The sequence below is a fragment of the Mandrillus leucophaeus genome, unplaced genomic scaffold, assembly GCF_000951045.1.
Source record: "Mandrillus leucophaeus isolate KB7577 unplaced genomic scaffold, Mleu.le_1.0 Scaffold64, whole genome shotgun sequence".
Lineage (NCBI taxonomy): Eukaryota > Metazoa > Chordata > Mammalia > Primates > Cercopithecidae > Mandrillus > Mandrillus leucophaeus.
In genome coordinates this window covers 7,427,880-7,440,689 of record NW_012106919.1, presented here as the reverse complement: position 1 = coordinate 7,440,689, position 12,810 = coordinate 7,427,880, and the positions used below count along the sequence as shown (strand labels likewise).

The window sequence follows — 12,810 nt, the reverse complement described above, 5'->3', positions numbered from 1 at the left end:
CCTGAGGCAAACTCTAGAAGGTAAAAGTCAGGCAGAGGAAGCGGCAGTAAAGGCCATTAAGAAGAAGCCAGTAGGCCAGGCACGGTGGCTCACACCTGTAATCCCAGCACTTAGGGAGGCCGAGGCGGGCGGATCTCTGAGATCAGGAGTTCGAGACCAGCCTGGCTAACATGGTGAAATCCTGTTTCTACTAAAAATACAAAAAATTAGCCAGGCATGGTGGCATGCACCTGTGATCCCAGCTACTCGGGAGGCTGAGGCAGGAGAATCACTTGAGCCCGGGAGGTAGAGGTTGCAGTGAGCCAATTTCACGCCATTGCACTCCAGCCTGGGCAACAAGAGGGAAACTCCTTCTGGAAAGAAAAGAGAAGAGGAGAGGAGAGGGGAGGGGAGGGGAGGGAAAGGGAAAGGGAAAGGGAAAGGGAAAGGGAAAGGGAAAGGGAAAGGAGCAGCAGCCAGTAAGGTATAGCAGAATAACAGGAGTGTGAAATCACTGAGTGTTTTGAGTGTATCAAATGCCCCTGAAAGGTCAAGCAAGGTGAGGAAGGAAGGTGGGGTTGAACAAGATGGAGATCACTGGTGAACTTAACAAGGGCAGTTTCAGAGCATGGAGGGGGCTGAAGCCTAAGTAAAGTGGGTAATAGAATGGTGGCAGCACAAGACTACACAGCTTTACCCTAGAGTTTTGCTTAAAAGACTAAGGAAATGGGATTGCAGATAAAAGAGGAATATGTAGTCAAGGAAGAGATATTTTTCTAAAGATTAAGCATACTAGAGCCTATTGATTTGCAAATGATGATAATTCCATACCAGGGAGAACCTGATGATGCCAGAGAAAGGGGCACCTAAGGTGCAAGACCGCAAGATCCTAAAGAAGATGGAAGAACATGGCATCTGGGGAAAACCTTGAGTGACAGAATTAACCTTAGATATGAATAGGGTCACCTCCTCCATAGTGACAGGAGAGAAGAGAGAGAGTAGGGATACATTTTCAAGCAGGTTGATAGGTTTGGTATGGGGAAGATGGATGAGGGAATTCTAGTCTGATTGCAAAGGAGTGGATATGATGATAGAGCATCAAATCTCTTCCAGATAAGCAGGAAAGCAAAACAAGAAGGGAGGGACTGCTTGTGTAAGGTGGTAGTGTTGGTGAGAGACCTCAGTGAGGTCAAATAATTGCCTGCTGGATATGACAGAATAATAAGCTAGAAGAATAGGAGGTGGTAATCCAGAAAGGGTGCTGGAAACAGAGTTTGAAATGGTAAAATCATCGGGGTTGGCAAGGTAAAAAATGTGGCCATGAGACTTTGTGAGGTGGAAAAGATAAAGAAACGGTGTGATCAAGAATCAGATAAGACAGGGTGTTGGATAGATCATCCAGGTGATGTCATCAGGAAAAACAAAGTGGGAGACCCTCTCAGGTGTTAAAATCACCAGTAAATAAAGGGAATGATCGAGAGTGGTCAGTAAATAACAACCACTTGGAGAAGTAGTAACTAATATAGTCTGATGGCACAAGCTTCAAAGAAACAAAGCTTTGAAGGAGGAGAAATAAATTGTTTGAAACACCTACTGCACTCCCAGGTACCGAGGTACTTGAGATAAGGGACAATAATATGACTCCACTGTAAATGGAAAATTAAATTTTGATATAAAAAGTTTAAAGAAATTCAGAGTAGGAAGGAATTAACACAAAGCAATGGAGAAAGCTTTATGGAAGGAATGGTCTTGAAAAATAAACAGAATTTCATAGATTTTAAGATTTAAGAGGTGAATCGCCTGCAACAACCCTCATTTTACCTAAGGAAACTGAAACCTGTTCAAGCGACATCTAAAATCATACAACAAATTTGTGACTGAGCTAGGATTAGAATGAGTTTTAAGGCTCCTTATTCTCTATATTATACTACATTCCCGATGTAGGGAAGAGAAAAGAATATTTATTTTATTAATTAATTCTTTTTTTGAGAGGGAGTCTTGCTCTGTCGCCCGGGCTAGAGTGCAGTGGCACGATCTTGGCTCACTGCAACCTCCACCTCCTGGGTTCCAGCGATTCTCCTGCCTCAGCCTCCTAAGTAGCTGGTATTACAGGTGCCCACCATCATGCCAGCTAATTTTTTTTTTTTTTTGTATTTTTAGTAGAGATAGGTTTTCACTATGTTGGCCAGTCTGGCCTCAAACTCCTGACCTCAGGTGATCCACCCGCCTCGGCCTCCCAAAGTGCTGGGATTACAGGCATGAGCCACCGCACCCGACCTGAATATTTTATTTAAAATAAAATGAATAAAAGGAATGTGTTCAAAAGCTTAAAAGGAGAAATGAACAGGAAATCAGTGTAAGTAGATAAGAGTGTTTTTATCTGGTACTAATACAAGGTGATGTCCAGAAAATACAATAGAGTCAGCTGGAGAAGGTTTGGACTTGCAAAAAAAAACGTGGGTTCAGTGCTCACTGTGATAATATTGCATGGAAGCACCGCCAAATCCTGTAGTGGCTTAAAACAGCCAGTCTGTGGGCCTGTGGATGTCCATGGCAGCTCTGCCCCAGACTGGCACAAACCAGGGCAGTTTATCCTGGGAGAGGTAGTTGTTAACCATTCACCAGCACACCTCCGGCTGCAGGTAAGGTTCAGGTGTATTCCAGGAATGCCACACTGTAGGAGCCAAGGAGCCACCACGCTGGGCAAGCCGTCCTCACAGCAGAGGGTCAAAGCTCAGAAGAGACCAGCAGAAACACATGCTGCACTTCACAGCCTCTGCTCAGCCTGGCACACACTGCCATCCACAGACACATTTGTTGGTTAAAGCAAGTCCCGTGGCCAAGCTCAAAGTCAATGGAGCAGAGAAATACACTCCACCTACAGGGAAGTCATCCTCAAAGGGGAAGTAAATAATTGTGAATAAATAATCCAGCCTTCCTCAGCATGGTAACAAGGAACCACTACTGGTTCTTCAGTCGGCTCAGGTCCAGCAGTAATATTGAGATGAATGCACTAGTTGGATTGTACCAGTTGTTCAAATATTAAAGCACCTCAGCTGGTAATCAGCCACTGCTCCAAGACCCTCAAGGACTCCCTCCCCCATGATCCCGATCCCTGGAGAAGCCCTAGGCAGGCTCAGTGGAATAATAATCTGCGTGTTTTATGGGAGTCAGTCCAGTACAGAGCAGAGCTAAGAGTACAGGCTCTATCTGGGTTCACATTCGGGCTCCTTGTGTAATAGCTGTGAACACTGGGCACATTATTTAAACCCTTTATCTCTTCCTGTTTCTCTTCTGTAAAGGGGAAATAATGCTATATACATCACAAGGCTGTGAGAATTAAATTAGTTAATGTATGTAAAATACTTAGCACAGTGCCCAGCTCATGATAAACTCCATACCATATTTACTATTAATAATAATAGTATGAGCAACAAATTAGTACTTTTAGACTGATACATGCATGCACACAAAGCAGTAATACACATATGGCAAGGATATGAACCAAAACTATACCAAGCTACTGGAATGGTTGCCTATGCAGAGAATGGTGATCAAAGGGAATAAATACATTAAAACACTGATCACTGAGTTCCATTCCCAGAGATTCTGATTCTGTTTTGGTCAGGAATAGGGCTTTACTGGCATGTGGACTGGAAATCTCTATTCTTCCAAAAGCAGCCCAGGAGACTGTGATACACGAATGGGTTTGGGACACGCCGAGTAGTAAAAGGAGCATGTTCCTTGTGGTTCCAACACACTTAGGTCCACATTCCAGCCCTGACCCTCATTATAGTTTCTTGGACAAGTTATTTAATCCTCTGATCCTCTGTTTCCTTTGGTAAACAAATAAAAAAAAGACACTGCAACTATATTAGTTGGGACTTTTCAGTTTACAGCCATGAGAACTTAAATTCAAATTCACTTGAACGACACCAACGAAAAAGGAAATTTATTGGTGACCAGAAGCAAACCACAGAAAAGTGGCTGTGTGGCTGTGGTGCTAGCCCAGGGGCATTTGGCTTCAGGTACTCTGGCTTTCCAGGAAAGTATTCGTGTCGTCTGAATGCCTGTTTCTCTCCATATCCTCCCTGCCTCCACCATGACCCATCCCTACTTGTTCTTGTTTGGTTTTATCCTCTCCTACAAAGGACAGGTTATTTCCATGTGGCAGAGATCATGACCATAAAGGCCTAAGATTCTGATTCTTCCAGATCCATAACCTAGTATGTAAGATGGGGTTATCGCTGTCCGCTTCAGTGGAAATACCCAGGGATGGGACCTCATTGACTGGGCTTTGCTCCTCATGGTTGGGACCAGGGATGTCCTGGCACCAGATGTATGTGGCAGGAGTTTGCATAGAGATGGAGGATGGGAAGAATGCTGAGCAGTCCAAGATTATAACTGCCAGAGCCCCCTCATTCAGGTATAAAAACGTGTGGCACTCACCTGTAGATCGTGGACACTCAAATATTAGTCCCCTTCCTCTTCCTCTCTTCCTGATTTGAATGCAGGAAAGGATTTTTAACTACCCATGATCTAAAATACCATTCTTATTTCCACCTCCTGGATCTGTGAAACAAAGACACACAGCTACTGCTGCATGGATTTCCTACACTTGCTCATTCCCTCATGTAACTGAGGAAAAGAACAAGTCACCAAATTTAGTGATTTGAAGATTTAATTTTATGGCTTAATTTATCTATACTTACTAAACACTTTTTAAAACTATAAATGTAGTAGTAGAATCAAAATTATTGGGATTTTTTTTACTCATTAGTTTCAAGAAATCTTTCAGAGTTAATGTTGTATTGTATTATATATTGTTGATTTAGTAGAAGGAACCTTGAAGACTTGGGTATAATTCAGTTCATCCTAGGCAAGCCACTTGACTTCTTAGAATCTTATTCTTCTCATTTATTAAAAAATGGATGCTGATAGCATCTGTACTGCCCACCTTATAGGGTTGTGTGAGGACCAGTATTAGGTCATGTACGTAAAATCACTTTGTAAAATGAAAAGGCAAGAATTAACAGAAGACTTTTCTCCTTTTAAATAAGCTCTTTAAACTAAAAATAGAACTGCAATTTGACCCAGCAATCCCATTACTAGATATACAGCCAAAGAAAAAGAAATATTTCTATCAAAAAGACACATACACTCACATGTTCACTGCAGTAATGTTCACGATAGCAAAGACGTGGAACCAACCTAGGTGCCCATCAATGATGGATTGGATTTTTAAAATGTAGTACATGTACACCATGGAATACTATGCAGCCATGAAAAAGAATGAAATCATGTTCTTTGCACCAACGTGGATGCAGCTACAAGCCATTATTCTATGCAAATTAATGCAGAAACAGAAAATCCAAAATCACATGTTCTCACTTGGGTAGAAGCTAAATCTTGGATACTCGTGGGCATAAAGAGGGGAACAAGACAGCGGGGACTCTGAAAGGAGAGAGGAAGGGAGGAGGCAGGCTGAAAAACGTCCTATTGGGTACTATATTCACTATTTGGGCAGCGTGATCATGCATTATACCCTTGTAACAAACCTGCAGTAAATCTAAAAGAAAAATTGAAATTAAATAAAATAAATAAAAATAAATAAGCTCTTTGAAAAGCAAAGAAGAAAAGTTTCCAAGTTGGTTTATGTTCTTATATACTCTGATATTATTTCCAATGTCTTTGAATAAAATGTCCATGTGGCATAATTTAAGCTTTCTCTCTAACAGAACCAGAATCTTATGAGCCTGTGAAAATTCCAACCCAGTCCTTGCTGCAGGATGTTGCGGGACAAGCAAGAAAAGAAAAAGTGAAGTTGCCTCGTTATTTGCTGAGTTCCAAGCCTAAGTCTCAACCTCTTGCAAAGGTAAAACAAACATGGGAACAAATGCCCCACAGCCAATCAGCATTTGATGTAATTCTTTATTTTTTATTTTTTTCAATCCTGCTCCTTTTGTAGATTTTATGTAATTCTGATTCATTGAAGTTAATAGTTTCCAACCACTGTGTACTGCTATTGACCGTATTGATATTGCTATTGATCTCACCATGAAGCTCTTTAAACTTACATCTCACACATGTAAACACAGGCAGTGCTTTGATGGAGCTGGCTCATACAGGCTCCTGGGAGAAATTTTATGAGCCAGTTATCAAACCACTGATAGCTTGAAATCAGCCACGCTGGGAGTACTTGCACCATAAAATTGGTAAACACTAGAAATCAGAATTGTTTTCAGACAGCCAGTTTACCAGCATACTTCTACTGGCTAAAGGAATCATTGGCCACCGTTGCCATGACTCTTAGGATAAAATCCAAATGACTTAACATGAGGACAAGGCCCCATTTGCTTCTTCGCCCTCACCCTGAGTCAAACTCACTATAATTCAGTCATTGTAGATTTCATTCTTTACAAATACCAAGCTCCTTCCTTCCTCAGAGCCTCTAAGATTAAGATTCCACCCAGTTCTATTGGGAAACCTTCTGGAGTCCACCAGTTTTGATAATTGTCTTTTTTTTTCTTCCATGGCACACTGTGTTCATCTCCATCACAGAATTTATTGTTATATATAACTGACAAAATTACAGTACGTCTCAAACTTTAGTGTGCCTATGGATTACCTCAGGATCTTATTAAAATTCAGATTCTGACTCACTAGGTCTGGTGTAGGGCATGGGGTTCTGCAGTTCTAACAAACTCTGAGATGATGTCAGCGCTGCTGATGTGAGGAATAATAAGGGCACAGACCAATGGTTCTCAAAGTGTGGTTGTCTGACCAGCAGCATTGCCAACACTAAGAACTTGTTATAAATGCAAATTCTTGGGCCCTGCCCCCAACCAACAGAATGAAAAACTCTGGGGATAAAGTCAGCAATCTCTGTTATTGTTAATGAGTCCTCCAGGAGATTCTGGTGGAAGCTAATGTTTGATGACCACTGGCACAGATGGAAGAGCACAGACTCTTGAATCAGGCAAACTTGAGTCTGAATCTTTGCTATGCTACTTACCACTTGAACAATTATCTTTCAGTTCTCTGAACTTGACTTCCTTATCCTTAAAAGAAAGCCTAAAATACCTCCCTAAACGGCTGTTGTAAGGATTACATGAGACTATAAACATTCATTTCCTCCAGCAACCAAAAAGTTATTTTCCTCTGGTGACAGGGCCTTTTTTTTTTTTTTTCTAATCCTGGGAACTCAAAATAGAACCATTTTATTAATTTTTCCTTAATGCAAAGGTGCAAGATTCTGTTGCAGGAAAAGTGAACACATCCTCTATTGCATCTGCCGCCATTAATAATGCACAGTCATCCCCTTTTGGGTTCCATCTTCTCCCGTCATCAGTGAAGTTTGGAGTGCTTAAGGAAGGACATACCTATGCCACAGTTGTAAAGCTCAAGAATGTTGGAGTGGACTTCTGCAGGTGAGGCCAAGGGACGAAAGGTCTGCCTACCTTTCCCTACCCTGTGACTTGTCTTTGGTCACCTCCATCAGTAAATGTTTATTGGACCGAACTATAATTACTCCTTGAATCTTCACATGATTCATTCAGTCATTTACACACTTATTCATTCATCAACAAATCAGCGAGTGTTTATCGGGCTCCAATTATATGGTAGATACTTCCTTGCCCTCCTATTCATCATTATTCATACTTTGGTAAAAGCAACTCACATCCTGATCTCCACTAGTGGAAAAAAAGGAGGAGGTTGTACAAGTGTTACAGCTACTAATGCACTATAATTGAAAGTCTTTTTCTCAAATCCACTAACTATAATAATACCAGCTGATGTTTGTTTGCACAGTATGATCTGAAAAGCACTTTTAATTACATTGTTTCTGCATAATGGAGGGAAAAACCTTATGAGACTACTATAAAAGGAGAAACTGTGTAACTTGTTTTAACATCTTATAGGTTAGCAGAGGCCAAATTTCAGATCTCCTGAGTCCCACCATATGCCTTGCTTTACTAATACTTTTGTGTGAAATTTCAAACCTTTCCATTGGATCAATAAACCATATACCTCTACCAAACCATTCCCAAGTACAAAATGTCCACTATTCTATCTTAAACATAAGCATGTGTATTACTTCCATTAAAATGGAATATATGTTTATTTCAGTTGCAGTCATTTTCAGAGTTCAGTGGTAAGTCCTTCACAAGTGTTTGTGATTCTGATTGATGATTGGAAATCAGATAAGACAAAATGATAGAAGCATCCAGTTTGAAAGATCCCTGTCCTATTTCAGTTGTTTCAGTTGAGGCAAATCCCCAGCTTCAGGAATGACCTTTGCTTCCTGAGAAACAATCTGATGTGGAACTCAGGCCACCAAATCACACATTATTATTTTTTAGGTTGTTGCCAACAAAGTGGGTGGGGAGAAATAGAGAGTCAACCTCAAACTAATAAAACTCATTCGTGCGGGTCCTGTCGCTCCAGTATAAAATTTTAGTTTTGGAGATTTCACTCCTCAACTTGTTAATTCAGCCACGATAGAGCAGACAGCAAGGTTGATGGAGGAAGAAGCAGTGTTGGGGTCAGAGTGGAGGTAGGCTTTCCTTGGCATTTTAATTTACTCCAGGTCTTTAACCTTCAAGCAGAACCCACAAACCACAGGAAGGGAGAGAGATCAATAAGCACCATGTGTGAGCTCAGAGCTTTTCAAGTTCTTCGACATTTTCTGAGCCTTTCTGTTTCTCCTCTCCTCAAACATGCAAACCCCATACCAAGATAGAGCAAGGCTGGCTCCCATGCTCCACTGCCTTCCAAAAGAGCCTTTATTCTTCAACTTAACGACCCGGCTGCCAGCATTTGCGTTCATGCTGGCAGCTACGCTGAAATGCACACACCAGCCAAATAGTCCCACTGCCCAAGCCTGGGCTGCTCGTCAGCAACCAGTAACGAAGGGTTGAAATTCAGGTTGGAGCCCGTTTTATGCTGATGAAAACGGTTGGAAAGGCAGTTGTGAAATGGGCCCCAAATTCTTCTCCCAATTGAATATTAAAGTTGTTTTTTTAATGGTATGGACCCCCGGCTCCTGTGTAGCAAGTATTAACACCTTCCTTATTTTATAACATCCCAGCTTATTCATTGCTCCTGTTTTTCATTATGGCATCAATTTATTTTCATCTTGCTGCCTTGTAGGTTTAAGGTAAAGCAGCCCCCACCCAGCACAGGACTGAAAGTGACTTACAAACCTGGACCCGTAAGTCCTATGTCATCTGTTGTGTGTCCTTGCGTGCATGTAAATGAATATGTATAGGTTTCCAGTGAAGTGGGCTTTGAAATCATTCTGCCCATTCATTTTAAACTATGTATAAGTCTAATGTTTTTAATATCATAAGCAAAAGATTTCTGGTAGTGATACAGTATGTGGCTTGATGGCATTCATTCCATGTGGTAACCATGAGACCGATCCTATGCATAAACAGAGTTAAACTGCCAGCTATGGAAACAATTCTGAAGCTCACCTCACTTGTCTCAGTATTACAGTTATGTACTGTTGTATAAAAACTACGGTTTTAAAAAGTAAATCCTTATGCAAACTGAAAAATAATTATTCCATTCTTTATATTTTATGTAAATCTGGTTTGCTCTCTTGGTATTTGCCAGATAATATTATTTAATGCTATATTAAGAAATCATATTTGCTTGTTTGTTTATTTATTTATTTTTATTTTGAGACAGAGTCTCACTCTGTTGCCCAGGCTGGAGTGCAATGGCATGATCTTAACTCACTGCAACCTCTGCCTCCCGGGTGCAGGCACTTCTCCTCCCTCAGCCTCCTGAGTAGCTGGGGTTACAGGTGCATGGCACCACACCTGGCTAATTTTTGTATTTTTAGTAGAGACAGGGTTTCACCATGTTAGTCAGGCTGGTCTCGAACTCTTGACCTTGTTATCCACCTGCCTTGGCCTCTCAAAGTGCCGGGATTCCATGCATGAACCACCACACCCAGCCAAGAAATCATATTTATTAAACTCATAAGTTGCCTCATTTCTCCAAAGATCTCTGAAAATACAAAATAAAAAATGTCAACCTATTCTGACTTTGATACATCCTCCAAAATGGCATGTTTAGTAAAAAATATGCATATTAATAGCATATTCTCACTTTACATTATAATTTCAGAAATATAGGATGATGTAAACATAAGTTCATCCTAAAATATAATAGTCACATTTGGAAGTCTTTATCAGTGCATCATCTGGCTGCTTTAACACGCCTTTTACTTCATACTTCACTCAGCAAATTTTGAGTTCCTCCTATATGCCATTGAAAGTGGCCAGGGCACAGAGGATGTTAAAAATGAGTAAGACACATGAGACGCTCACAGAGCCAGGCACATAGTGGGTACTCGAGAGAGGTGTGATTCAGTTACAGAATGAAGTGAGTTGGTCTGGCAGACGCGTGACCCACTCATCACAGATGGGAAGAGCGCATAGGCCTATGAGAACAGTGCACAAAAGGATCCAGTCCTGTTAACAAGCACCCAATGCTCCCTGAGTCTGAAGCTCTTAAAGCATCCTCAGTCATAGGCTCACACAGAAGGGTTGGTTTGGGATAGCGCAAAGCCAGTTGACTTATTGTCACGACTGTGCCATCAAGCAGTTCAGTTAATGCTCTGAGCCTTGTTTTCCTCATCTGTAAAGTTCAGACCAGATTATTTCTTAGCCCCCTTCTAGCTGTAATATGCTCTACAGAAAACAGTATTATACAGGCTGAAACTCCAAACAGAAACATTTTGGGATTATATCCACTAATTCACAAGTACTGGCCTGAAGTAATTCACCACTGTACTGTGTCAAGATTTCAGAACCTTCACAACATAAGGCAAAAGACAAAAATCAAAACAAGCCCTTCTTCCACTGTTCTGGGAAGTTAGCAAATCTCATTTTAATTTAAAGTAGGGATTATGCCAAAAGCCAAAATAGCTGTTGGATCAACCTTTATAGGTCCTAAAAACCCAGCATGTAGTCTTTGAAGCTCACTCTATACTATAAGGTTTTTTTAGTTTGACAACAGGCTTTGATAGTAGGTTTTGGCTCTGGCAAAAAATATAATCTGTAGACTTCCCCATATGTAAATCTAACCACTGTTCGGCTTGGTTAGTTGCCAACACTAAATGAATCTGCTCAAAGCCTGGGCAAACCTGTATGATGGCTGTGTTTCAGCTCTCCTCATGCTGAATTTCATCATGACCCAGCCCTGCTCCAACTGCTGGACTTGGAGGAGAAGGGTCTGCTGCTGGATATCCTCCAGCATGCATACGCTCACAAATACATTGTTGAAAAAACGGAAACCTTTTTCAATTCTACTATTTATAAAATTATATTGAAGAAAACATTCCATTTGTATCTAATTGCTTTTCATGTAGTCGTTTCAGATTTATTTTTTTTCCAGATAACTGTTCCCAAGTCTGCTTTTTAACCCACCTCCTGGAGAGGCAACTTAGAAACATAAATAGCTCTCTCTTTGCTGGCTAGTGTTCTTTTCAAGGAACAAGGCAAGATGCCCGTACCTTGCTGTGTTCCTTCTTCCTTCTGTATCAGGTTTCTTCTTTGTTGGTATAATCCTCTTCCATGGGTTTTCAGAACTAAGCAGTTGGGCATTTCAACTAATTTTGTCTCCCTCTACTGGCTTCATTATTTTATGCAGCCTACATTAGGAATACCCTAAAGTCACGTTTTTCCAACCCATGGCCCGGGACGGCTTTGAATGCAGCCCAACACAAATCCCTAGACTTTCTTAAAACATGATGAGATTGTTTTGCGATTTTTTTAAGCTCATCACCTGTCGTTACTGTTAGTATATTTTGTGTGTGACCCAAGACAATTCTCCTTCTTCTAATGTGGCCCAGGGAGGCCAAAATAGTGGACACCCCTGCAAGAAACAGGGTAGGAAAGTTATGATAGTCACCAAGTCCGTTAGGTGAATTTTTTCTTTTTCTTTCTTTATTTTTTATGTATTTATTTTTTTTGAGACGGAGTTTTGCTCTGTCGCCAGACTGGAGTGTAGTGGCACGATCTTGGCTCCCTGCAACCTCCGCCTCCTGGGTTCAAGCAATTCTCCTGCCTCAGCCTCCTGATTTATATTTATATTAGATTAAATTGATCTTTATCTGAAGTAGCCCCTATTGCAGATTTCACTACTGAAAGTCACTACCGACATTCAAAAACTAACACAATTAGGAGTATTGCAAAATTTTGCCTTCAGTTCTACTTCCAGTAACCTGGCATTTAGCTTCCTTATGCTTTTTCCTAAATAGAACCTGGTTTGCCCCTTCAACAATTTACCCTGGGTCCCCTTTACTTAATGGAATTCTATCTTCATTATGAAGTAATTCTGCTAAATGCTTTTAATAACTACCATTTATTAGTGCAAAATTTATAGATTAAGAAACCAAAGGTAAGAGAGTTTAAATAACTTGCTCAAATTCATATTAAAAGCAAGGTTTGCACTGAGAGTTGTCTGGTCCTAAAGCTACCTTGTGTCTTATAGGTGGCAGCTGGTTTGCAGACAGAACTGAATATAGAGTTATTTGCCATGGCTGTTGGAGAGGATGGGGCCAGGGGATCAGCACACATCTCTCACAATATCGAGATTATGACTGAGCATGAGGTTCTGTTCCTACCTGTGGAAGCAAATATCCTTTAATGTTCAACTTGAGTAATCATATATAGTGCAGAAATTACACGAGTGAGGAAAACATGGAAGTCAAAATGCATCTCTACTTTATTAATTCTATCTTCAAAATCAGAGTTAAATTTATTAAGACAAAGGGTATCTTCATCCATCTTTGAAAGCACCTAGCCAAATCTA

The 12,810-nt window shown here is 40.8% G+C and overlaps 1 protein-coding gene across 1 annotated transcript in view; it reads left to right on the top strand.

The window, feature by feature from the left end:
- The window catches only part of SPAG17 (sperm associated antigen 17), a 242,530-nt gene that overhangs the window by 211,613 nt on the left and 18,107 nt on the right, over positions 1-12,810 (top strand). Inside the window, exons 44-47 of the mRNA XM_012000865.1 lie at positions 5,718-5,854; positions 7,225-7,409; positions 9,133-9,193; positions 12,490-12,634. Coding sequence (XP_011856255.1) covers positions 5,718-5,854; positions 7,225-7,409; positions 9,133-9,193; positions 12,490-12,634 — 528 coding nt within the window. The remainder of the gene's footprint in view (positions 1-5,717; positions 5,855-7,224; positions 7,410-9,132; positions 9,194-12,489; positions 12,635-12,810) is intronic.